The 27,242-nt window shown below is 47.9% G+C and overlaps 1 protein-coding gene across 2 annotated transcripts in view; it reads right to left on the bottom strand.

Annotated features, from left to right (window-relative positions):
- Nucleotides 1-2,334: 2,334 nt before the first annotated feature.
- Nucleotides 2,335-27,242, bottom strand: part of Cnnm1 (cyclin and CBS domain divalent metal cation transport mediator 1) — a 57,585-nt gene continuing 32,677 nt past the window's right edge. The window contains exons 7-12 of one of the 2 annotated variants that reach the window (XM_076563137.1): nucleotides 24,944-25,006; nucleotides 16,454-16,617; nucleotides 8,149-8,332; nucleotides 7,849-7,998; nucleotides 5,858-5,959; nucleotides 2,335-4,633 (exon numbers count right to left, since the gene is read on the bottom strand). In XM_076563137.1, coding sequence (XP_076419252.1) covers nucleotides 4,554-4,633; nucleotides 5,858-5,959; nucleotides 7,849-7,998; nucleotides 8,149-8,332; nucleotides 16,454-16,617; nucleotides 24,944-25,006 — 743 coding nt within the window. In that variant the 3' untranslated portion in view covers nucleotides 2,335-4,553. The remainder of the gene's footprint in view (nucleotides 4,634-5,857; nucleotides 5,960-7,848; nucleotides 7,999-8,148; nucleotides 8,333-16,453; nucleotides 16,618-24,943; nucleotides 25,007-27,242) is intronic. The other variant, XM_076563136.1, reaches the window with a different exon arrangement.

Below are 27,242 nucleotides of genomic sequence, written 5' to 3'. Positions count from 1 at the left end.
TGGAATTGAGTTTGTGTTCCATTAATGAATTGTGACCCAAAATTTAGAATGAAGGCTTTAGAGGAATTCCCTAGTGGCTAAAAGAAACCAAACCAAACTAAACCAAAATGTGTTCTTGAAATAATGAAGTTGTAGTGGACTCATGGCTGTGAGTCCATGTTGCTTTTATGGGTTTATCATTCAGAGGACGCCATGTTCTTAAGAAACTGGGATGATGTCATTTAGAGCAAGCCTAGAATACCAGCCCTTCCCGGAACAGCTGGAGCACCTCCTGGCATACTGGAAAAAAATACAGATGCTTAAACACGTCACAATTTCCCGAGTCCAGGGACTCTGCAAATGCTGGTTGTGGAAAATTGGTGTGGTTGTCTTACTTTAAACAACAGAGTTACCACTTGGGAGTTTCAAAATATTTCCAAGTGGCTTTTCAGTATTTCCTGGGACTCCCCGTGAGGTACAAAATCCTATAGTTTTCAAGATGATTGGCTCCTGGAAGTCACCAGGTCCAGCCCCCCTTCCCTAGTGAACAGTTGGCTTCATGTTGTCCCTGACTCACCCTCCTCTCATCTGGGTGTGGTGAGGAAGTCTTTCCAAGCTTAGCAAGGCACTCTAGTCTGCTAGTAGTGCTTTGAGTTTAAAAAATCTCTTTTCCTTGAGCCAGAATCTGGTCCACTTGTGTCCCCCGTTCCTTTCAGGCCGTCGATCTGCTGGTACTGAAACGGATGGCCGCCTGCCTCTTGAAGGCAGCAGTGGTAATTCCTGGCTGGCTTTCCAGTGCCAACCTCTCTGCCTCCCTCTGGCATCACTGCACAGATCGGCTGGCACTGGCCCTGTAGGTGCGCCTGGGCTGGTGCGCGAAGCACAGGTTAGAGGTTAGCTTGCCGTTTCCTTGTTTCTGTTTGCAGCTTTTATTAACACTGTTCTTCCAGATGTAAGATGCTGTCATGAGTCAGGGGAGGCAGTCACCCCGGAATGAGTTTTCTGTCATTCTCCCTAGGTGTGGCTTAAGCCACCAGGCGACAGGACCTTCACTGGGGTCAGACTTGCTTGTTGAGAGCCCAAGAGTTTTGATTTGGCAGGAGAGACGGCTCAGTGGGTTAAGATTCCTTGTGGCTCTTACAGAGGACTGGGATTTGGTGCCCAGCACCCACGCGTGGGTGCCTCACAACTGCCTGCGATTCCAGTTCAAGGGCATCTGACAACCTCTTCTGGCTTCCAGTGGTACCCACATAGACTAAGGCATGCACATAAATAAATCTTTAAAAATATATTCTCCATCACTTGATCCAAAATGTAGTTCTACTCAGGAAACTTTTACTAGGAGGTAGTTAATTTTTCTTGTTAGGGAAAAGTAATTTTTCTCTAGGGGAAGTGCTAAAACCATTAAAAATAAGGGACTGTTCCAGTGTGCTAAAGATGCTTTTAGAATTAAAAAAAGTCAAGTGAGAATTTTGTGTTAATTGTGTCCTGTACTGTGTCTAGGGCTCTGGATATTTGGGGAAAGCTGTAGGACCTCTCAGACATGGTGCGTGGTGGACTTCAGAGGCGGGATTAGTGTCAGAGTCGGTCTACTCACAAACAGGACACTCAGACTTGCCGGTTCCTGGCAGGACAACTGTGAGCAAGCTATCCAGCTTCTTGGGCGACATCAGCACCTTTGCGGGGCAGTTTTGAGAAATGATCTAATGGGTCCTTATTACAACACTTGGTAGTAAAGCCCAGAGCAAGACAATTGTTACCGTATTAGGGACCGAACAGCCTCTATTGAGTCTCCGAGGAGAATCTTAAACTGTTCTGGCATGGCCCACTAATGGCGTTGTTACACACCTTGCCAGCAGCCTGGCTCTTCCACCATCCAGAGCTGGCTTCCAGCGCACCGCACCGTATCCTCTGGCCCACTCCCCTGCTCTTCCCTCTCACCTCTGCTCAGGAACCACTGGATGCATGCCTTCTTTCCAGAGAGTCTGCAGGAGCCTGCTAGTGTGAGCAGCGGAGTCTTGGGAGTGTCTGGGTCTGGCCCCAGGGTCCTGCACTTTTCTCATGGTCACATGGACTCAGCAGGCGGCGTCCCTTCTCATTATCCTTAATACTCCCTTGTCTCCATTTACACCCAGGTTCCTGTTTCACTTCCCACTGCTGCCCTTCATTCTTATAAAATCGGACCCATTTGGCCTCCCAAAGTGAAGTAACCTTACCTCAGCCCCACGCCTGCCTCGAGGGGTGCTCCTCCAGGCGGCAGGGCCACAGGTGAGATGTCTACACCTGTGCATTGTCCGACACACGTCTCACATGACACCGAACCCCAAAATTCCACGGGCAATTAAAGTGTCCACAGTCCAGGAAACACATTTTCATTTTATTTAAAAATTATTTACAATTCATTGAGCCTTCATAAATGCTTTATTTTAAAATCTTTTTTTTAAAATTTATTTTAACCTGAAGAAAATGTGGGGGGGTCTGGGAGATAAGGAAAGGAGTGGTGACAGGCTCCTTAGAGGGTCTGCAGGGGGGAGGGGATAATGCAACAGCAGCGGCCTGGGCCGGTGGCCTAAGGGGTAACGAGAGGGAGCGTTGTTTGTCCAGCAGGCCCCTTTGCGAATTCTCATTCAATACTCATCACTAACTGGCCTGGGTCCGAGACCCCCAGCACTGAGTGCTGGCGCCATCTATCCTGACCAGGCAGGAGCAGGCAGGGAGTGGTGGCTATGGAATTAGCTAGAACACATGCATGGCTGAGCCTCGGGCCAGCCAGGCTAAGCAAGGGGCTGGTGAAGTCAGGGACACACACAGAGAAGAGGCATCCTGGCTCCAAGCTTCCCTCCCGTCGGCCGGGGCCCCTCTTGGCAATACTGACTGTGGTTTGGTAGACAATGGGCAAGTTACATGGGATGTAGGTTGTACCATACACACTGTGTGGTGTGCCAAGGATTTCTAGGGACCCTGTCTTGGTGGGTGCCAACCTTCCCCCATTCACAAGAATGCCTGACCACTTACAATTAAACACCATTCTCAAAGTGTCCAATATCCACTCTGCATTGCAGAAACACTGGGCTGAAAGTTCCACTATTTAAAACTATTAAAAGCCTTTGTGGGGCTGGGAACTTTGAGAATACTAAGAAAGCTTCAAGTCTCTGGAAAACACACAAAAACGCTAAGTTCCGACAGTTTTAAGGGCTTCATAGGCCCTCTGAAGTCAAACTACAGACTCCCCTGGAGTAACAGCCCCAGGTTAACAACCCCTGAGTTAAGTAAAGTTCCTGTAGGCAAGCATTTTCCTTTGAGACACAGATAAGGTAGAGGAATTATCAGGTGTCCATCTGTCTGTGACTGAGTGGGGGAAGGGAAATGGTGGCTTGGGAATGGCTTGGAGATGCACCAGGCAGAACTGCATCTCTGGGTACTGACTGGAGGTGTGCAAGGGTTGGGAAATGAATCAGAAACTCAAATTCAAACTCAAACTTGACTTACATTTTTCCCTTAGGCTGGCTGCGTTTCCCAATACCTACATTAGTCTTAGGAGTAGATATGCATGCTCACTCTGCCATCTTGTGGTTGTGATTGGAATTGCATCTGCCTTAACATCTAGGACTAAAACCCCTGGATCTAGTAAAATTTTTTGGAACACTTAGCTGACCAGCAAGGGATATAGTAAGCGGCTGACAGTGAGGGTATGTGAAAAAGAAAAGTGAGCATTCAACATTCCTGTGTCAAGCACATTGAAGTCCCGTGATAGCACGGATCGTCCTTCCTGGCTCAGCTGGGCACTCTTTGGTATATCATGGCTAAACTCACTGTAACTTGACAATTTTTTTCATGTACATCTTTTTTTTTTCCCTGCTTTGATTTTCACTTAAAACCTGAAGTTCCACGTCTGGCTCACAACTTGGTCTCTGTGCTCCCTGTTCCCTAGTGAAGCAGGCTTATTGAGAGATTAATTATTGGAAGCCCAAACTCGCACGTCCTGGGGAGATACAGTGACCCAAGGCTTCCTCTCTTGTCCTTCCCCAGGCTTCAGAGAGAATCCAGGCACTGACAGGGAGTCCCACACTCTGAAGTTCTGGTAGAAGAATCCTTGTCCATCCCTGGAACTGACCTTCGTACCTGCTCCTCTAGACTCTGATTCACCTCTGCCTGCATCACCTCCTGAGTCACTGCTAAGCATGAACTATGGGAGGAGAAAGGGTTATTTGGTTCTGGAAGAAAGCAGGGTGAGTTCCAGGACATGGGTCTCCTGAGGCTCAGGGACCCCAAAGAACAAAGAATATCACTGGGAGCCCCTGAGTGGCATTGCCAGCTTGGAGTCATCTCCCCGCCAGTCCTGGACTATGCTATGGACAAGACCACGTCTAGCATCTTCCATTACAGGCATCTCCTTCTGGATCACACTGGAGACAGCTGGGGAACTCGCCAAAGTGACTGAGAGGGGCGGAAGGTGGAAGGCAGAGTGTTCTGTCACCGGGGGTGGGAGGCCTTGGGGGAAGCAAGTGACTGGAGGGCGGCTCTTCCCCCAGAGCCTTGGAATCTCACACCCAGCCAACGAGGGCTTCCCCTCATCATGTGATCAGAGGCGTTAGATTGGAGTTTTCTTCGGAGGCTCTCTCTCCATCTGCTGACCTCTTCCTTTTCCGACCGCCTGAAAAACAGGTTGTCAGCATCAATCTGGAGCTAGGGAGGGCAGCCTCCGCAGGCCGAGGGCTCCTCCACACAGAGGTGGAAGAGGAGACAAACCCCCACTCTGGAATGCATGCAACGGAACCTGCATTGCACCACGGTGCTGATGTCAACATATTTGCACCCTGAAGCCGTTTCCCCAAATAGGAACCTCTCTGAAAAAAACAAAACAAAACAAAACAAAAACCCAATCCCAGGCACTAGTCTACGATAGCGTTTTCATGGAACAGACTAAGGTAGGCCCTGAAATGCTTTCTCTCCCTTCCCTGGATGGCTCCAGCTCAAGTGACTTCCAGACTCCCCAAAAAAGTACTAGTCTCCCAGTCTTTGATGTCCCATGGGCCGGAGTTGGCGGGTAGAGCTGGGAGCCATTCCCAAGGGCTCGGTTTCAGAACATCTGCCCACTCTGGGCCAGTGATGGTGGTGGCTGCATAAATGTTCTCAAAGATGGAGGAGACACTTCTGCAGCTCTGCGCTTTTTCAGGAAGGAACATTTTCATCCCGCTCTCTCTGCCACTGACCGCTGTCTAAGGAGGATGCCGCTCTCTTTTCTCCCTTTTAAAGAACATTTAGTGTGTGTGTGTGTGTGTGTGTGTGTGTGTGTGTGTGCATTTGCACGTGTGTGTGGTTTTGTAGGTGCGTGGTATACAGGTGGAGGTCAGACGACTACTTGTGAGTCAGTTCTCTCCTCTCACCATGTGGGGCGTGGGAATCAGACTCAGGTCCTTAGCTTGCAGCAAGCGCCTTTACCCACTGACCCATCTTCCTGGCCCCCGCTTCACTTTCGTGGTGTCTCCTGGGCACAGAGTTTTTCTTCAGAGGACTATATAGTGAGTATTATGGGTTTTGTGGGTTCTAAGGTCTCTGTCCCGATTATTTAGCCCTGCCATTGTGGTCACATAAAACAATGAGCCGAGTGATCCAAAGATCTCTACCCATAAAGAACAGGAGGAGGAAGGAGGTCAGAATTTGACCTCAGGGCATGTCTGCAGACTCTTATTACCAGATCCCCAACAGGATGGGACAGATTCGAACAGTATCCCAGGTGTGGCAGTAGCTCAGGCCTTGTGGCTTTCCGGAGGTGTGTCTCATATAGGGCTTGCAAGTCTTCCCCTCGGAGAAGGATCCTAACACGCTGTTCCTGATGCTTGGTGAGGAGCTTTGGTCAGGGAGAGAAGATACTCACTCAAGGTTCTCAGCAGCTTCTTGCCCATAGTTTCCTCAGAGTCGCTGCTGCAGGGGCTGGCCTCTGGCTCCAGGTGGATGTTGCAGCATTCAGCCTCGGGAGCTGAAAGGACAGTAAACTCAAGTCTCCAACCCAAGGGTCAGGACCAGGTGGGATATTCCGAGTGCTGCCTCTCTGTGAGTGACAGGGTGGAAGGGTAGGACCTCTCAGTGTCTCAGTGAGTGGCAATACCGAACAGTGTGTGCGTGTGCATGTGGTGTGTGTGTGTAAGTCAAAAGACAACTTGGGTGTGTCCTGAGGGGTGTTGTCTATTAGTTAGCAAATGGCATTTTTGCTGCCATGAAAGAAACAGAGAGACAATAGGCGCTGTAATCCAGCAGTCTACTATGATTCAGAAGTAATTCTCTCTTCTCAAATGCCATCTGGCAAGAGAGAGGGAAAACATACGGTGTGCTCTGCCTAGTGTCTGTGCCAGACAAAAAGGACAGCTGAGGCCACTAGATGTCACTTTCTTTTACCTGTAATACCAAAGGCTCAGCAACAACTGGGCACATGCCCCTGGCTTCCTAGACTCTCAGAGCCCAGAAAGGGTCCCAGCTGGGAGGCAGGGTGCTGAGTTGGAAACTGACCTGCACCCAAAGCCCTGACATGGAGTCCACTTCTAACATGGTCACTGGGTGTGGGCGATGTTCAACCTTGTGTGTCCTCGTGTATCACACGCAGAGGTGGGCTAGATGTTCTTCAATGTGCATCCATCTCCATTCCCTCTCCTTTGCTCGATCTAACTACATGCTTTAGCAGAGCTCCTAAATGTGGTGTGTGGGGGAGAAAAAGATCTCATTTTCTTTTTTTAGTTCAAATCCTGGACTGGTGACTGTTTGCGCCATCTCTCTGGGTTTGGTACATGTTGTCTCACTGATCTTACAAATTCAGGAGCCTCTGGAGATCTCTGCTTTGGATACTTGTTGTAGAATGAGGCAGCTCTGAAGCCTGGGGACTGATGGCCTGGTGGGTAGGTGTGTGGAGTGCCCAAAGCTTGAGGCTGTCTACCTTGGTGAGGAAAGCTGGATCTCATTGCTGCTGGGACACAGGGAGCTCTGAGCAGCTCCACCGTCAAGGCAGAGGTGAACCAGGTCTCAAATGAAGGGATCTGAGAACATAGGGAAAGTTCCAGAGATTTTGGCCTGCTCTGTGGCCCAGAGGAAGTGAAGAGCCCCACAGTGAGGATGGTGGCTGATGTCAGTTTTCTTTTTCTTTCTTCTCTCTTTCTCTCTCTCTCTCTCTCCCTCCCTTCCTTCCCCCCCTTCTTCTTTGGTTTTTCCAGACAAGGTTTCTCTGCAGCCCTGGATGTCCTGGAACTCGCTCTGTAGACCAGCTGCCACAAAGCTGCCCCTGCTGTCAGAGTGGAGCATGCTGTTCTTATCTATAGGGTAGTTGTAATATTTATAGAGTGTGATACCAGGCACCGGTGTACCCTATATATACATTCTCTCACTTAGACTTGAAACTGCTTTATGATACAACTACCATAATTTATCTTTATTAACTTACTCAAGGAAACTTACCTATTAGGATAAGGAAACTGAACCTTAGAGTAATTTGCTTAAAATTGCACAGTTCCTAAAAAATCCAGTGTGGTGGCACACGCTTGTAATCTCAACACTTGGGAGGCAGAGGCAGGAGGCTCAGAAGTTCAAGGCCATCCTCTGCTACAAAGTAGGTCTGAGGCCAGCCTGGGTTACATGAGACCTTGTGTTAAAAAAAAAAAAAATTCTGAGTTGAGAGGCTAGAGTCTGAATCAAGGCAGAAGAGGGCTCCTACCATTGCTCAAGTTTTCCTGGTACATGGTAGGAGCTTGGTAAATGCTGACAGAACCCCCCTGGCCCCACCCCTCTCTCTCTGTGATACAGGAGCTGGGGTCCCAGGGTTCCCCCAAGCCAGTCTGCGTCCCAGAGTGGTGATCTCCTTGCTCCTCTGGGCCCAGCTCTGACCTGCTGTTGTGGGAACAGCTGCAGGGGACAGGGAGAGCTGGCGTGTCCTGTGCTCCTCAAAGCTGGTCATTTCTTCCTGGGGGAAGGCCATCTCCTCCATCCTCAGGTACACGACCTCGCCGGGGCTTCTCAGACCATCTGAGCGGCTGCCTAGGGAGGACAGTGAGCACATTACCTCTGTGCCTCGGAGGAGCCCTGTGGCTCTGCGAGGCACGCGATGGCTGCTGGGCGGATGTGGAGAAGGAAGGGAGGACCCTTCACACCACACAGCAGCCCAGCCTATCTGCCAGACTGACTCACACGGCAAGCTGGTCCGGTTGCTCAGGAGTGTGAGGACGGGGTCATCCTTTGGAGTCTGGGGTGTGCCCCGGGTCGTGGGGGCCTTGGTGGAGTCCCCATCAGTGAAGGCTTCCATGTCCGGGGACTGGGGCGAGCTGTCCATGTGGCAGGCCGTGAGTGCATTCTGGTACTGCTGTCGTGTGATCTGGACGGAATAGACGGACGCTCAGAAGAGCTCTGTAGACACTCTGTCCGTAAGCAGCTCCTCTGGGGTGCTTTGCAATGCCTGGCCTGAGGCCTGATGTCATGAAGTGCTGCACTAAGCCCAGCAGGGGAAGGACAAGGGTCCTTTCCTTGCTGACCACCAATTCCCACTGCTCATTCTTATTACCGGCTTTAGACTCGGCAGTGCACTTGGAAGAACCTGCCTGGACCTCTTCTGTGTTGCCAGAGCAAACTTGTGCGTGACGCCTTGTGCGTGACGCAGAAAAGAGGTTTGTCGGGCTCAAGAGCCCTGTGGTTGGAAAGCATAACCAGTGTGGAGGTGGTGCTTGGTGAGCGCCTCCCTGGCTGTATCACGAGCTAGAGAAGCATAAAGAGAAACAGCGGACCGCGGCAAGGGGCCAGGCACACAGGCGAGCCTTGTTTGACAGCAGCCTGATTTCCTGAAGACCAATCGGGTCCTAGGAAAATACTACTCCCCCAAACCCACTCACTTTCCTCTAGGCTCCACCTTTGGAAGACCCGCCTCCTAATACTGCTACACCGGGGACTTCGTTAACCCTCGGGGACACACTCAAACCATATCTAAGCCAGGGGAACGGAGCTGCTGTAAAATGCTCTATCTTCCTTTACTCCGTTTGCACACTTGGGAAGTTCCCGCCCCTGCTGCACCTGAACTGAGCTCCGCTTCAGACACTGCTGGGGGCGGGGGTATGATACAGGAATCAATGATTACTTCTTGATAACAACTCTAAGGGAGGGACCCCTGTGAGATGCTGAGGTCCCTGCCCTTGGAAGCGTTCACCATGTTAAACCTTATGCCCACTTATGACCCTGTTGTCCCGGCTAGTGTTACGTCAACACCAGCTAGAGTCCCTGGAGAGGAGGGAGCCTCAGCTGAGAAGAGGCCTCCATAAGGCTGTGCTGTAGGCAAGCCTCCAGGGTGTCTTCTTAGTGGTTGATGGGAGAGGGTCCAGCCAGTTGTGGGTCAGGGCCACCCCTGGGCTGGTGGTTCTGGGTTCTATAAGAAAGCAGGTTGAGCAAACCCCAAGAGGAACAGGCTAGTAAGCAGCACCCCTCCATGGCCTCTGCATCAGCTCCTGCCTCCAGGTTCCTGCCCTGTTTGAGTTCCTGTCCTGACTTGCTTTGATGATGAACAGTGATGTGGAAGTGTAAGCCAAATAAACCCTTTCCCTTCCCAAGGTTCTTTGGTCATGGGGTTTCATCACAGCAATAGAAAGTCCAGCTAAGATGCCTGCTAGAAAGAAGATTCAGAGAGCTACAGCCAGGACTGGATGTTAGGAGAGGCACAGAGGGGTGTGTGTGTGTGTCTGTGTGTGTGTGTGTCTGTGTGTGTGTGTCTGTGTGTGTGTGTGTGTGTGTGTGTGTGTCTGTGTGTGTGTCTGTGTGTGTGTGTCTCTGTGTGTGTGTCTGTGTCTGTGTGTGTGTGTGTCTGTGTGTGTGTGTCTCTGTGTGTGTCTCTGTGTCTGTGTGTCTCTGTGTGTGTCTGTGTGTGTATATGTGTGTGTGTGTGTGTGTGTGTGTGTGTGTGTGTTGGGGGCAGTGGTTGGCCCTGGTCTATGAATCAGTAGGTGGCTGTGAAAATTGGAAGGTGCTGTTGATTGATTACCTCTCTGTTCTTACAGCTTTGCTTTCACACTGCTCTAAGAAAAAAAAAATTAAACCTTCAAGTACCACTGTGCTAATGCATCACTTAAAAAACCAAAATCTCTTGACATAAGGGACTATAGAGACAGCTTAGCAATTCGGAGCACTTGTTTTTGCAGAGGACCTGGTCTGATGCCCAGGCATACACAGACATGTATGTGAACAAAACACGCATACACAGAAAATAAAATGAGTACATCTAAACAAAATTAGAAAAGAGAAACTGTTGACATACACTCTGGTTTGAAAAATGGATGCAGGTTAACGTATCCAGTTTCATCATTTCTCTCCCTTGGAGCAAGTTTTGTTATTAGCGCTAGGGGATGAACCCAGGGCGTAGTACAGGTCAGACAAATGGGGTATTGCTGCCTTACACTCCCAGCCCTGACAACTCTTCAATTTAGCATGTTACTGTTAAATAGAAATACTGTCTATGCCGGGCGGTGGTGGCGCACGCCTTTAATCCCAGCACTCGGGAGGCAGAGGCAGGCGGATCTTTGTGAGTTCGAGGCCAGCCTGGGCTACCAAGTGAGTTCCAGGAAAGGCACAAAGCTACACAGAGAAACCCTGTCTCGAAAAACAAAAACAAAAACAAAAACAAAAAAAAAAAAAAAAAGAAAAAAAGAAATACTGTCTAGTAAAGAGATGAGAAATAGACCAACGAGAGCTACATTGTACCACCCTGTCTCCAAAAAACAAACAAGAGAGAAACAGGTGAAAACATTTTATCACCATGGCCTTGATGGTCAAGAGTTCTCACTGCTACCAGCCCAGAACTGGGACAGCCAGACCCTTTTTGAGGTCTCTTCACTGCACAACATCTACTGGCCTTCCCCATTTGTGGGCAGCGCTGCACACGACACTGCCTTAATTCTGCTCAGGTTCCTTCCTAATTTTGAAAGGTTCAGACAATCTCCAGATAATAAATATAGTGCTTTAAAAATGCCACATAGTTTAGCGCCTGCACTGGTCATTGTTATTTAACTTATTTTCCCCCTCTTAACTATTTGCAAAGTTGCTTTTATATAAAACATTTTACATGTTTATATCTTTCATTTTTTTTTTTTTTTTTTTTTTTTTTTTTTTTTTTTTTTGGTTTTTCGAGACAGGGTTTCTCTGTGTAGTTTTGCGCCTTTCCTGGAGCTCACTTGGTAGCCCAGGCTGGCCTCGAACTCACAGCGATTCGCCTGGCTCTGCCTCCCAAGTGCTGGGATTAAAGGCGTGCGCCACCACCGCCCGGCTCATTTTTTTTTTTTTAAGTTTTAAAGTTTTTATGTGTCTGGGTGTTTTGCCTGTATATATGTCTGGTGCCCATGGAGGCCAGAACAGGGTTTCAGATCCTCTGGAAGTGGAGTTATAGATGGTTGTGAGATATCATATAGGTGCTTGGAATTGAACCTGGGTCCTCTGGACATGCAGCCTGGGCTCTTAACTCCTGAGCCATCTCCTCAGCCCCCATATTTGTATCTTACAGTCAGATATATTTAACCCACTGCACAGTAGTCAACTGCATTGCTAACGCTCAGGGAATGCACAGTGATTGTCTGAGGAAGCTAAACAAACTGATTTCCAACAGACACCATGTCCCCCAATCTCGTTCCCTGCTGCAATGCAGTAACTGAGATTAGACTGTCTTTTCTAACTTGGGCCAGTTAATAATTTAAGCATCTCCTAAATTATTATCTTGAAACTAACAAAAGGCAAGCTTCCCTTTTGAGCATCTTGATTTGGCAGCCAAGGCACCCAGAAGTGAGCCTTTAGGCTGTGGGTGTCTCTTGCCACTTCATGAACTTGTGATTTGGGGATGGTTTATTAGCCTTCAAAACACAATCCTGCAATTTAGGGATTTTACCACTAGATGGTGATGGGGATCTTGGTCAAAGTCATACAACCCACAATTGTAAGGTACCTGCCCAACATTCTTAGCTTAACAATGATGCCTACAGGACACACACACACACACACACACACACACACACACACACCACCATCACCACCACCACCACCACCAATAACAACAACAACAACAAAACCAACCAAACCAAACCAAACCAACCAACCAACCAAACAAACAAACAAAAAAAACCACCAACCAAACAAAACCCCCAAAACAAAAAAATTCACAAGGATTGGTGGCTTTATAATGTATTAACATTTATGAATTATGACTTTAAAACCTTTCCCAGAAAAGCCATAAGATGTACCTTTCTATCTCATTTTAAACTTGTCTTGAAATTGTATTTCTCTTTAACTTAATAATTTTGGAACTTAAGTTGATTGGACAAGGAAGGTCACTGAGGCCCTTTCCTGCAACCAGCCACTGGAGTTGGGGCCCATGAATACACTTCTCCATGCAGTGGTCCTTTGGGTCCACAGGGACTGTGTGGCTCAGATCACTTGCCTGGGGTATCCGAGGCCCCAGGTTCAATCTTTAGAAAAACACAGTAAAATAAGAAAGCATAGAGGTTCTCCTGGCTAAAGAGAAGGTCAGAGCCGGGAGAGAGGTGGGGGAAGTTGCCTCAGCAAGTTCCGGAGCATCTTCTGAATCGGGAGGAGGGGATTTTTGGCTTACATTTTAAGAACAATCTTACATTACACAGCAAAGAGGAAAACCAACCTCTAGGCCTTTGTCTTGAATTTGAAAAGTGCCCCTCAGGAGAAAAGTTTTCTGAAGCCACAGGAGTAAAGAGTTTGACTAACCCTATAATTAGACACCCTTCTCAACTTTAAAACATTTAGGTGGAAAAAAGGGCTGTGTTTGGTGTTTCCCGGCAGCTTGGACCAGAACCCGATCCTCTCATGTGACAAAAAGAAACATACGATTGATTCTCAGTTCTCCTGAGAATTGGCCTTAGATTCGGGGTTCTCTCTGTCTCAGGCTGGACAGAGTTTTCCTTGTTATTTGGGGAAATTTCCCTTTTCTTAGGTCTAGGTGTGGGGATAAGTTTTAGGAAAACCTTTACAAATTTCCTCTAGCCAAGGTCTTCTTCTTAGTACATTTCTCTGGGGAACTTCCAAATCCAGGCCCTATTGTCCTATCCAGTCTAGTCAAGATTGGACCACTCTTTCAAACCCTCAGCTCCCACAGCTGCTTATTTAAACCTGATGGATAAAGAATCTCACTTTCCACTCTATAGTAGCAAACCAGACTATACACTAATTTTTAGTGGGTAGCCGTTCTAGCCAGGACCTTGAAGCACCGCCCCTAGTGAGGTGGCAGGTAATTGTTACATCTGCCTATGACCTTGAAGTACATGCCCCTGGGTCACGGCCACTGCGGAGGGGCGGGCAGGAGGAGACCCTTAAGACGTGGGATGTATGTATGCAGCACTTTTTACTCCCTCGTGGTTCTGGATGCTGGGACTGACCAGGCAGATCTTGAAAGAAGATCAGCATGGGACATAGCTCGGCTTTCCCGGACCCTACAATAAATGCCTGTGCTATAGTGAGTTACTCCCTAAAAAGTTCCCTTGCTCATTAAATAGACTCTGTGGATTTCTCGAATTACTGATTTTTCTGAACTTTAGCCATAAATAGTGCCATCTGACCCCCAGAATCTATACACTACATGCTAAAACCTAATCCCCCAGGAGAAGGCATTGAGGAGGAGGGCTTTGGGAGGGGGTTAGGTCTTAAGGGTGGGTGCTGCGCCTTCTCTTCTGTGAGGTCTTGTCTCCTTTCTCTGCTCTCTAACATCTGAGAACTCAAAAGTGACGAGAAAGCGGGCCCTCAACACACACTGACTTGCCAGTCTACAGCAGATTAAGTCGTACATACTACGTCATTTGTGACAGTAGCCCGAATTGACTTCCTGAATTGAACAGGAAGATCCAAGGGGAAAAAAGGACTCCTCCCCTCTTTTCCCCACCTAAATGTTTTAAAATTGAGAATGGTGACCAATTAAATGCCCTTTAAATCCGTGGCATCAGAAAACCATTAATTCTACTTAACAGTTTTTTTTTCTTCCCAATTGATGGAGCAATGAGCTAAAAATAGAACCCAAATTCCATATGCTGCCCCAGAGGGCCCAGGGGCTCTGCTTCCAATGCTCCCTTCCCATCTCACACCAGCAACTGCCTCTGCTCTCCACAGGCCAGTGTTCAAATCCCCGACGCCCCCCCAGCACTGTGGTTTCTATTCTGAGCATGCTCCCTCCCTCCCTCCCTCCCTCCCTCCCTCGTCAGCCCTCAGCAAGTGCCCTCTCCTCAGCCCTCTCTGTTGGCCACTTCCGGAGCAGCAGACTGACTCGTCTCTCTGCCCAGTCTCCCTTCATGCCATGGCTCCGTCATGAGCACTTGAACTTACCTGGCTTATGACGTGCTAACCTGCCTCCCTCACCCTGCTTCGGTAAGCTCTAGAGGCAGCAGATGACGTGAGATGGCTGATAAACTGTGTCCTGAAATTTTGAGCCCAACACTGCAAACCAGTGGAGCGCGCACACTGGCCCCTCTTATCACCCTCCTCCTACCTCCACCTCAGAGGAAGGTCCCCAGGAGCACTGAGAGGTTTGCCAGGCTGGAAGCCACAGGGAGTGAAGTAAGCCTCTCTGCTCCCAGGCCTGTTAGATGTCCAGTCACAGCTGTGAGTAGTTCTCAGCTAGGCTGTGGTGACTTCTCCCTGGGCTAACTTTCCACAACTCTCCCTTCAGTCCAGTGATTCCAGGGCCTGGACTCCAGAAGCAGACAGAAGTGTCAACTCTGAAGCGTGATTCTATCATTTTTTACCCAGATGATCTTGATCAAGCCTCAAAGTCATCTGTTCCACGGGAATGGTGGTAGCACACACCTCAGAGGGTGGTAGTGAGATGGAGCAGGTGATGCCGGCAAAGGACTCAGAAAAGATCCTCGCAGAGTGCTTTCCACCCAGCAGTCCTTACCCGGCCCTGTCTCAGTCAAGGGTTTCTATTGCCGTGAAGAGGCACTGTGACCACGGCAGCTCTTACAAAGGGAAGGCAGACCTGGCGCTGGGGAAGGAGCTGAGAGTTCTGCATGTTGGTCCCCAGGCAGCAGAAGTGAGCGCCACCTAGGCCCAGCATCTGAGACCTCAACGCTGTCCCCACAGTGACACACTTCTGCTGTGGGATGGTCTGTATGTCAAATTGCTCTAATTGGTCAATAAATAAAACACTGATTGGCCAGTGGATAGGCAGGAAGTATAGGTGGAACTAACAGAGAGGAGAAAAGAAAGAACAGGAAGGCAGAAGGAGTCACTGCCAGCCGCCACCAAGACATGTGAAGATGCTGGTAAGCCACAAGCCACGTGGCAAGGTATAGATTTATGGAAATGGGTTAATTTACGATATAAGAACAGTTAGCAAGAAGCCTGCCATGGCCATACAGTTTGTAAGCAATATAAGTCTCTGTGTTTACTTGGTTGGGTCTGAGCGGCTGTGGGACTGGCGGGTGACAGAGATTTGTCCTGACTGTGGGCCAGGCAGGAAAACTCTAGCTACACACTTCCTCCAACAAGGCCACACCTCTTAATAGTGCCACTCCCTATGATCCAAGCATTCAAACACATGAGTCTATGGGGCCCTTCTATTCAAACCACCATATGCCCACCTCTGGCACATTCTGCCCCTTTGGCTGGTCATGTTCAGTGGTTTCTTCTTTTCACGGCTACTTTTATTGGCTGACTATCACTGAAGTATCTGCAGAGTCCTGGCACACAACACCAGCCAGCACACCCTAGAAGTAGTCAGTGTTGTGGGCAGAAGGAAATGACCTCCTGTCACCGTGTGGTTTCAACAGTCGGCAGTTACCAAGTGTGCTCACTGGATGCTTCACTGCCCTGGGAGAAGTGGGCTCTCGCTAAGGTCTCGGGGCCCAGTTTATAATGGTCTGCTGGATGCCAGGCAAGAAAATCCAGCAGAGTAAGAGAAAGGTAGAAGATTGAAAGGACCCCTCGGCACCGCAACCCTACGGAAAGATCTGGAGACACCAGCCTTTCTCCTCAGTGCCTCTGTCCATGCTGCACTTCAGAGTGGTTCTTCACTTACGGTTTAGAAATGCTATCATAGAAGTCAATATACTGTCGTAGAAGATGATCATGGTTTTTCTACATGCTTGGCCTATTATTCCCTTGCTGACTGACCTTGAAAGAAATGGACAGAATCACTCCGGTGCCAACGGCAGGGGTCCAAAAGAGACAGTTCTGTCTAGAAATGTATCTCCGGCAAGCTCATCTCTCTTTAATTTGTGCCTTAGTGTCTCCACATGAAATAAAGGATCGGGAGTCTTGACTGGGACAAATGATTAACAACAACAACAACAACAACAACAGCAATAATAATAAGCAGTCACGATCAAGCTTACTAAAAGCAGGGCTTTGTACAGTCAGGGAGGAGCCGCCACCCAGTATGGTCCTGGGACAGGGATGGAATGCGGAGAAAGGCCTGTCCCACGCCCCCAGCCAGCCGCCCTCCTGGAGGCGTTACCTTCACAAACTGCACGTCACTGAGGATGTGCACCGAGTAGTCGGGTGTGTAGAGGTTGTTGCTGCTGCTGCACAGCTGCGTGTTGCTCCCGCCAAAGTCGCTGCGCTCTCGGTTTGGAGACTCGGAGCGATTCAAGCCACTGCATCGAGAAGGGGACCGGTTTACTGCAGATGGTGAGGAAGAGGGAGGGGATCGAGAGGAGAGGCAAGGAATGGCGGGTGGGGAAGAAAGAGGAGGGACGAGAGGAAGGAGGAAGAGAGAAAAAGGTGCTGTTTACCGAGGTCCCATGGCACTACCAGGCAATGGTGGCATTGCAGAATCAGGGGCCCACACTCCACCAGAGCCCAAGAAAGGAGTGGCTTGTGGGGGTTGCCTCCCGTGAGGCACCACCTGACCCAGGGAGGAAGCCAGAGCGCTTGTTTCCCCTAGATGGTGGGCAGAGTGGGCTGTCTTGGCTCCTGTCTTCAAGTTATGTGCATGAGGACCCCCCCAAATATACAAGAATAGTGCTCTGTACATGGTACACAGCAGAGACCCCCTATTGGGGCAAGGCACTGTATACAATGCAACAACAAATCCTTTCAGAGACCAAAATACGTCTTCAGAATCACCTGTCACTTCACCATGGCCATATTTTAGTGTGGCTAAACTCAGGTCTGCCTCAACAGTGGCAGGCCCTGGATCACGAGTGTAAAGAGAGGCCCATAAGCCATAAGGGTAAATACTTACAAGTTATATAGCATGCTAATATGCAGTTAAAATGTTTTATCTTTGCCTTTCATAACTGTTTCTATCAACCTGTAAGGCAAGGTTCAACTCCTTGATTTTTGTGGCAGAAACAGGGCTGTATGGGGTGAGGCAGGCCCTGGTCTTCGAGCTTCTGGACTAGTATCTTTCAGGGATGTTTGGTTGTAGAACTCTAGGACTCGGCATGTTGAAGATGTGTAGCAAGAACTAACTCCCTTTGACTCTCTGAATGTCTTGCCTCATCCAGAGACGCAGCACTGAGGAGAGCCACAGGGGTGCTGTGGGATGTTAATGTATGTCTTGTGGGAGCCCTTCTTGGGTTCCTTGTGGCGTTACCCAGCAGGTTTGCATAGAGGATGATTAAGACCATGGGCCTGAGTGCAGGTGTCTGAGATGGTCTGCACTTGGCTGTACTGGGGGATGGTCTGTATGTCAAGTTGCTCTGATTGGTCAATAAATAAAACCTGATTGGTCGTGGCTAGGCAGGAAGTATAGGCGGGACTAACAGAGAGGAGAAATAAAAGAACAGGAAGGCAGAAGGAGACGCAGCCAGCCGCTGCCAGCCACTGCCAGGACAAGCTGCCAGCCACTGCCAGGACAAGCAGCATGTGAAGATGCTGGTAAGCCACGAGCCGCGTGGCAAGATATAGATTTGTAGAAATGCGTTACTTTAAGATATAGGAACAGTTAACAGGAGGCCTGCCACGGCCATACAGTTTGTAAGCAATATAAGTCTCTGTGTTTACTTGGTCGGGTCTGAGTGGCTGTGGGACTGGCGGGTGACAGAGATTTGTCCTGACTGTGGGCAAGGCAGAAAAACTCGAGCTACACAGGGGTCCTTGAAAATGTGGGTCATGGAAAGGCTCCAATCTAGCACAAATGGAGCCTGGAGTAATCCACAGACTTTCTGCCAAAGACATACTCCATGGCTGCTTTAAATTCAGTAAAGACCAGCCATTTGGTTTTATGGGAAGTGAGCTATCTTCCCTGGGACCAATAGGTATGAGGAAGCTGAAGGTGACCCTAGGCATCGTCTCAACCATGGGATAAGCCTATTGAGAGAATACAAAGCCCTTCTCATCCCTCTGATGCCACTCTGTACGTCTTCCCCAGAGGCTAAGGAGGCCATTGGCTTCTCAGAACTCAGATCTACTTCAGAGAGCTCAAGTGAAGACTCAAAATCCTCAAAGTTTTTTTTCAGGGTGAAACTTAGTGCTTTAATTCTGCCCCCTGAGATGCTGCTGCTGTCAGTCAGGATGTCTGATTAGCACCTACTGGAATGAGTCACAGAGTTGGATGATTTGTCTATTTGCCAAGCTGTTACAGCTTGGCAAACTATGGAGCAGACATTAAAATAAACATAGGTCGAACCACCTTCTCTCTAGAACCACAAGAATCACTGCTTTCGTATGGTTATAGAACTGGGGATCCCACTTTTATCTGTCATCTCTGCAGATGCCGTTTACTTGTATGCAGCTGTTTACCCTCAGAAACCCGGGAGTCCGCCTTGACTCCCCTACTCTCCAAGGAACACACCGAGACCTTCCATCGCCCTCTAACCCCAAGGCCCTCTGCTCTCTCTCGGTCTCTGATCAAGGACAGTTACCATCTCCATGGTTTGGGTCACAATCTGGCCTCCTCACTTCTACCCTTCAACAGCAGCTTTCCCTTTGTGGGGTGCATTCCAAGATCCCCAGTAGATGCCTAAAACTCCAATAGTACAAACCCAATTTATATGCTGTGTTTCCCTACACACACATACATATGATAAAGTTTAAATTACAAACAAGAGATCACCACCCATCACTGTGTATTCACTAATAAAACAGAATTATAGCAATATACACTATAATAAAAGTTGCTTATACATTATGAATTCCCTATTTCCTAAATTTTCAGTTTAATATTTATGGATCTTGACTGCCATCAGTGACTGAAATCACACACAAAAAAATTAAAGTATGGATAAAATGAGACCACTGAGATCCATTTCCATAAATTCATTTCTGATTCTATCTGAATAAACCCAGACTGCTTGCTGATGCCCATTTTCCTGACTGGTTTCCTCTTGGGCTCCCTTCTCCTCTTTTGGCCTCTGGCCTCCTTGGCATCCTCAATCACTAAGTGTCTCTCCCTTGGTCTCTTTGCCAGTCCCTTGGTTCCCAGCCCTGCCTGCCAAGGTTTCTTCCTCCTCAATCCCTAGCTGTCACTGGAGAGGATCACTTCTCTGAAGACTTCATCTGGGTGTCCTGAGAAGCTCCCCCATGTTCACTGATACTGCCCCCCCTCCAGTCCTTCAAAAAGCACTTTTCACGAAAATTACACATTCGTTAGCCCTGCCTAACTCTAAATTCAGTGAGAGTAGAGACCTTGCCTTTCCTGGTCATCATCAATATACATCCACAGAATCTGACCCGGGGCAGGCACTCAACGTAAATGTAGAGTGGAAAAATCTGTACCTAACAGCCCTTGAAAGGACTTTAATTTAAAATCTGCATTCTGTTTAAAGAGAGGTTTTAGAGCTCCAGAATGATCTTGGGGTCCCCAAACCTCTCCTCTGTAAACTATAGTCATCTGGGGAACCCCCTCCTCTAAGAAGCTAAGGTTGGTAGCAGGATACCAGAAGTGCAGCTGGATGGAGTTAAGTTCAAGAAGCCTCAGGCCTTGGCTGGCAGCTTAGGGGGAGAGGCTGAGGGGCACCAGGATTCACACACAAGACAGGCAGTCTTGGAGTCAGGGCCCCTGGAAGCTGCTTATTTACAGGTGTTGTTGGACCAGATCCTCCAGAGCGACTAAGGGCTGACAAGACAGTGGTAGAGGATTCAGTGATGTACCAGCAACTGTGAATGATGAGACTGTGCTCTTGGTCCCTTGAAAACAAAGTGATGAGTTCTGGCTTGGCTAAATCTATTTGCAGCTATTCAGGGTGGCAGCTGGCAGCCTGGGGTAGTTGTGGGAGTACCAGGTAGTCTCGAAGGAGGGCAGCTTCTTTGGCATATGATCAGGGTCTGGAAAGCGGAATCCTGACTCGATGGGTCTTGGCTTCCACTCAGTTTGGGTACAACTTGGGCGGGGGGAGAAGACGTGAGCTCTACCTGTGGCTTCAGGTGCCCTGAGACAGCACCTCTATCTTCCACTTTTCCTGACCAGACAGGGGCTGCACAGCCCACAGCTCCTGCCCCAAATTCTTACCTTCGGTCATGTTTCTAGAGATATTCGGAAAGGATAACAGGGGAACAGAGCCTTTCTTACCCTACTCAACTTCTCCCATCTGCAGAGGTGTTTGCCTGAATCACTTCCATTCCCTGTTGGGAGGAGAGGCAACCACTACATCCTAGTTCCCCATAGAACTCACCATACATGAGCATCTAAGGAGGTCACCCTGCTTTCACTCAGGGATTCACATGTCAAACACAGTTAGATACTTTGGGGCTGTGTTGTGAGGAGGTACATATTTTTAATTTTTTTAAAGTAAACACACCATCGGATGTTTATTTATAAAATCCCAAAGATTTTTCAACACCAAAAGATACAACTGTTTTATAAAAGGAATTTTTAAGGGAAAAAAAAGAGCCCTGATTTCGTGACAAAGAAAGTCCTAGCGCATCTGAATGTTGTGCAAGATGGATGTTTTAGCGTCCCAGAGCCTGACATTCCTCAATAGGTAGTATGCTGATGACTCGGCATTTTGGTAATTGTGCGCACACACACTCTGAGGCTTCAGAGCAAGGGAAATGGAAATGGAAATGCTTTTAATAAAAAAAGAGAAGAAATCAGTAACAGACGAGTGTCCCAGCAGCATGGCAAACTAGTTCAAGTTGTCTAATTCCCCTTGGCATTTCCTAAGAGCACGGAGGCACAGCTTGGGGGAATGAAGGGACGTGGAAAATCCTAAGTGCAGTGCAAGGAGGTCCGAGAGCCGCAGATCAAACAGCAGTACGCAATGCTGCTGACCACAGGGACACCAGCAGGAGGTGGGCCAAGCGGCCAGCATGCCTTTGGCCTGCTTTTGGTATTATACCCTACCATGGAGCTGGCTCTGGGGTGACTGGGCGGAAGGGAGCACCATTTTCTACTCGGCATCACTAACTGCTCTGGAAGAGTATGGCAGACCTCCCTCCGTCCTGCAGTGTGGTCATCCTGCAAGAGCTGTCTGTCTTGGCTAGCGGCTTAGAGTGACTGGGGTTGGGTGGAGAAGAGAATGCGGTAAAGCTGGGGGAGGTGGAGGAAGGCACGGAAGAAGATTTTACACAGTCACTGATGCTGGCCCGAATCCCCGGCACCCTGTACTACTATACAGGAGCCTTGAAGACTGCAAGCGTTCTGGGACTGTTGCGTCACTGGTACCCACCTTTATAGAGGGAGCCTTCGCAACCCTATTCAGGGATCAAAACTCAAAATTCACAAGTAGGGTGTTTAACCCCCCCCCCTTGGGAGCGTGAAGATTTGGGGAGCAGAAGGGCTCTGTGCCTCCCTGTCTACATCTTTTGGATCACCAGAGGGTTGAGGGGGAACGGCTTCCTTTGGCCATGGTTACTACCACAGGCCATCTGTGTTCCCCAAATCGGATGGGGGTGGGGTTTAATTACATAGGCTTATAGGCGTACAAACTAAGATTATTAAAATTCATCATTCTTTGGTAGTTTAACATCAGACAACCAAATGCCAAGAGCCAGCCCTCCGTCAAGCCCCATGTGAACTCTGCAAGTCAGCCTCAGTTACGATCCCAGATGAACTTGCTCACGTTTCAAGGAGTTTTAATGCTTCCCAAATGTTTACTACACAAGAGCCAACCCCAAGGAATATTTCCACTTGCCACATTGTACAAAGCTGAAAGATTATTTTTAGGGACTCCTTGTATATTCTGGGAGAAAGCGCCATCATCTTTGATCTCAAAGCACGTTATGGATAGACAATCGCAGCCTCAGTTGGGATGTCTCTCCTTTCTCTGTGTTCTTGTGGATTTGGGAGGATTGCTGTGGGAAAGTTAGTATTATCTGCACCAGGAGAAGAATGAAGGAATGAATTTGGTGGGAGGGAATGATAACTGCAGGGGGGCCAATGAGAGGTTTCATTTTTAAACAAAAGCACCTGCAAAGTTAGCTAATTGCACTGTACTCTGGAGGTGATCCATGGACCACTAAGCTCTCTTTACTCAAAACTCAAAGAAGGGCCCTTCGGATAATGATTTGCAATCACATGCTCAATATTTTTGAAATATTTCATACAAGGACTCTTGGACTCAGTCCAACGTGAGCACCATATTCATCAGCATGGTGAATGCAAACCTCTAGGGGGCACCAAATGCCCACACGGAGAGAGGCAGTGCCTGTCCCAGGCAGAGAAGCAGACCTAGCGATCCGCATCCCTCTACCTACTCACTACACAGACAAGACTCACCCCATGGTGTAATTTCTGTGACTCTCTCTCCCTATAATAATTCCTACCCATCTCCCAAAGTTGCTGTGAGGAGTAAGAGAAAATGATTTCTTTTTAGAAATTTCTTTTAAATTTTACTTTTATGTGTACAAGTGTTTTGCCTGCATATATATATATATATATATATATATATATATATATATATATATATACAAACACAATATAGAATGCCTGGTACCCATGGAGGCCAAAAGAGGGCACTGGATCCCCCGCACCTAGGGTTACAGAGGGTCTTGAGCTGCCATGTGGGTACTGGGAACTCAGTCTGGTCCTCTACAAGAGCAGCTAGTGCTCTTAACTTTTGGCCTCTCTTTCCAGTACTCTGATTTCTTTTTAAACTTGTTAATTTCTAGGGTTTATCTTTTTTCCTATGTAATACAGGTGAAGGTTTACTTAATGTGTATGTAAGTTTATATTTCTGGAGCAGAAATCAAGACTGGGAGTAGAAGGAACCCAAGACTTCTTGCCAAAAACCCCCTCAGCTTGCCACAAAACTACCAGACTTCTTTGCTAAAATGGGACAGAAACAGGGTGACAGAGGTAATGTTGTAGTGTAAGGTCCTGAGAATGTCACCCAGTTATCATGGAGGCCAGTGGTTGTCTAGAGACAGAGACCAGCAACAAGAATGGAGGAAAGAGCAGAGGCAGAAGGTGCTGGCTACTTGCTTTCTCTTGCTGCATCTATGACTGGTCCACCCTGCAGAGCTGAACCAAGCCTGGAAGGAGGGCCTTGTTCTCAACTCATTTACTGATGGACTGACTATCCATAGTCATGGAGAATGGGGAGAAGGTTGAAAGAACTCTCTGGGGCACACATCAGCCAGAGTAGAAATCTCTGCCTCTAGTGGGAGAAGAGCCACACAGCGTGTTTATTCTCTGACACTGGGTTACATGAAGTTTTTCATAATAAATATCTGTGAACTACCATTATCCTTTATGTTGGAAAATTACAACTAGCTGGGTTGTCTGGCTAGTTGAGAGTTAATTAAAAAGAAAAATATATGCCTGCTTTGATTCTTCTGGTTTAAAATCTTGTAAAAATATGCACACACCACCCCCTTTCTGCAGCACATTCACAAATGCACTCTTGGAATTCTCCAAGATTTGAAGGTCCGTGATGTGGTCATTTCTAATTTTGCTGGCATGTGGGGTTAGACCACGTAGCTGGTGTGGATACCAGATTGGCATCTCACAGAGACTGTTCTAGCCTGTAGCCATTGGGAAGGCATGAACTCCCACAAAGGAAGAAGAGCTTTATTTCTTAGTGGAAAATTACCATCCACGGAGAGAGAAAACTTTGGTGAAATTTGAGAAGGTGGTTAAGTTGTCTTGAACAGATAAACATGGGAACCAGATGGTTTTGGATGGGAAAATGTGATTTGGGAGAGAAGTTAAAATAACTATGTTTGAAGTTATGAATATGGGGTCTGAGGTCGTAGGGCATGGTCTTTCCAATGTAGAAGGTCAACTGACCAGACATAACTGGGTTTTGGATCACGGAGGATATGGTGGGTGTGGGTGGGGAGACATAGATGAAGAAACCACAGGGAACTGGACTTTTTAGCAGCAGGAAATTTTAACTAATAAATTCCTGCTTTGGTCCTCACTCCATGATACTATCAACCTCTAAAGATAGAAACAACATAAAAACAGCTATTTAATTATTCAGATTTACTGTATTCAACTCAGTTACTGGGCTACTGAGCACTCTAGTAGGCTTTACTTGATTAAAAAGAAAACAATCAAATGCATTTCATTAACATGAGGAGTTAAATTTAACGAAAAGCTACATGGGCATGTTTACATACAGCAGTGTTTGTATGAGCAGAACCACAGGAAATGCAACAGCCATTCAGTAGATTGCTAGGACGAGGGTGATGGGTCGGCAGCTAACTACATCGGTGAAAAAGAGGTGGTAGGAATGAATGCAGGGCAGGGTCTCATTATTTCCTCCTACTTTTCTCCTTCTGTGCTTTTCATCCCTCCATTCTGCAGAGTCAAATTACGTGGAAGAACTCACACTGCTCCTCACCTCAACCATTGTGATATGCGTATACACATATATACATGCGTACACATATATACATGCGTATACACGATATATCCTGGCAGGAAAATCCCCAACTGGTGCTGTTGAACCAGCTCATCATGCAAACGAGTGTCACTTGTGGGCTGCACTATGCCTTAGTCATTGGAGTGCCTGTGGGTGGAGACCAGTTCTCATGCAGGACAGTGAGGGAGAGCGGATGCCTCCTGCTAACCCAGCTGGATCTACAGAGACCCGAGATACTCATGCATGTTTACCTGGGGAGCCTGCCAGAGAGTCCCCTCTGCTGAAGGCGAAGGTACGAGACACAGAGACGGGCACTAAAGAGTCGGGGGCCAAGGGTATGTGAGTGGCAAAGGAGAAGATAAACACAAAAGAAGAGAGACAAAGAGCAAAATGGGTGAGACAGTCTGTTCCGGGTTCTTCACAATATCACATTTTCTTGGCAAAAAATAAACCTTGCTTCAGAAAGCACAGGAATTGTGTGTTTATGAAGTCACTCTCCAGAGAGACAAAATAAAATGAACTTCACCGAAGGTCTCCTGAAAGGATATGCAATGATCTCAGTGGGAATCACAGATGCCAGTCAGTGCCCTTGGAGGGAGCACATGAGCAGCTTTCTCTCTGAGGTGTCCACCTATCGTTAGCAAACCTGCTAGAGCCCAGCACTGTCCCTCCGCTCTCTCCCAGTTGTCTCAGATAGCCTGCTCCCATAGGAGAGCCTTTGGGTGGACATTCAGAGGCCAGGAAGCCAGGTGCATGCTCCTGTGAGGGCATCTGCGAGGAGGCTGGATCCTGCCAGGCTACCAGGTGATGCTCTATTATGGCGCAGTGCTGGTGAGGAGCTGTGCATGACTAGAGGCTGCAGGCAAAGGCAGGGCAGGTTTCTGGTTCAACTGTGACTCAATTTTATGAATCAAATCACAGTTACTTTCTGGAAATCACAAGTGTCCCAATGCACCTTTCTTTTCTTCTCTTTTCTCTCCCCCTTTCTTTTTCTCTAGAGCCAGAAATGGTGGCAGCCATCACTCAGATTATGCAGGACTCCAGTTCTTTCCTCATGTTAATCCTAATGCACTGCTCTACATAGGATGTCTGTCTGCTTAGCTGACCGTTCTCAGTATCCCTTCCCAGGACCCAAGTGAAACTGATCTGTGGGCTGAAGGCACAGTGAAATAGGCAGCTTCTGCAGCTTTCTTTTCTGTATCACAGATTTGACCTGAAATTACTTATCCATGCAGGCGAAAAGGAGGATTTTTTGTTTTGTTTTGTTTTGAATCTATCTGCTAACCATTAATTCTGCCATAGGATGTTAGTGAGTGTTTGAACCGGCCTCTGTTCTGAGACACACTGGAGTAAGAGTCCCAGTCTCCAGTTCTTCCTAAATTTAATGTTGACTCTGCTAAGCAGGTCTCAGGCTTGTTCTCCCTACTGCAAACCGCTGTACGCTCCTGTTCTACCTGAGCTCATGTGAGGCTCCACTAGAAAGCCAGGCTCCCTCATCATGGACTCCTGGATTCCTGGCAAATCAAAATCAAGATAAAGGATAGAGTGTGAGCTGGGCACAGTGGCATGCCTCTAACTCCAGCATTCAGGAGACAAAGATACATAGATCTTTGTGAGTTTTGGTCTACATAGCAAGTTCTAGGCTAGTCAGGCTACATAATGAGACCCTGTCTCAAAAAGGGGTGGTGGTGGTGGATAGAGTGTGGATTGTGCTCCCCATGCCACATTCAGGAACATCGGGGAGAATTCTTTGTAACATCAAGTTCAACCGTGAGGCACGGGTCACAGATGTCCCCACAAATGCACCCTCAACTTCAATGACACTGCAGCCCGCTAGGTCAAAGCCCTACAAGAGTTTACTGCTGTCTGGTTTAGACTCAAGCTCCACTGCCAACTACATGCTGACGTTCTTGGCTAGTAAAGGGGAGCTGGAGCTGTGCGGCGGCGCACGCCTTTAATCCCAGCACCTGGGAGGCAGAGGCAGGCGAGTCTCTGAGAGTTCGAGGCCAGCCTGGGCTACCAAGTGAGTTCCCAGAAAGGCGCAAAGCTACACAGAGAAACCCTGTCTCGGAAAAACCAAAAGAAAAAAAAAAAGGTGGAGCTGGGTGCCTCTGAACCTTGACTTCAGCACCACTTAGGGAACAACCGTGGGGCCCAGGGGAACTTAGCACTTGCTCCACACTTCACTCAGGAGGAAGAATTGGATGGAGGGTGCACAACATCTCTTTCCACTACTGGCCAATGATATTTATCTTTCCTGAACATGTATAAAGGTTCAGAAGCATGGGAAAGGAAAGAGAATTTAATGTGTCCTTTAAATTGAATACAAAGTATAATGATTCATGGGTATGAAGAGGCCATGATAACCCATTACTTCATGTGTTAACTTAAAAAAATGAATAAAATATGAAGAAAAAAGACAACTATTACTAGCTTACTCTTTTTTCACTGATAAAATTGCAGGCTTTTTCAGAGAACTAGAATCAGAGGAAGCCAGATAACATCTTCTTACTTGAAATTGTTTTTACATTTATTGACTTGTGTGTATGT

This window comes from Peromyscus maniculatus, chromosome 1 (assembly GCF_049852395.1).
Source record: "Peromyscus maniculatus bairdii isolate BWxNUB_F1_BW_parent chromosome 1, HU_Pman_BW_mat_3.1, whole genome shotgun sequence".
Lineage (NCBI taxonomy): Eukaryota > Metazoa > Chordata > Mammalia > Rodentia > Cricetidae > Peromyscus > Peromyscus maniculatus.
This window is presented reverse-complemented; position numbering and strand designations above follow the sequence as displayed.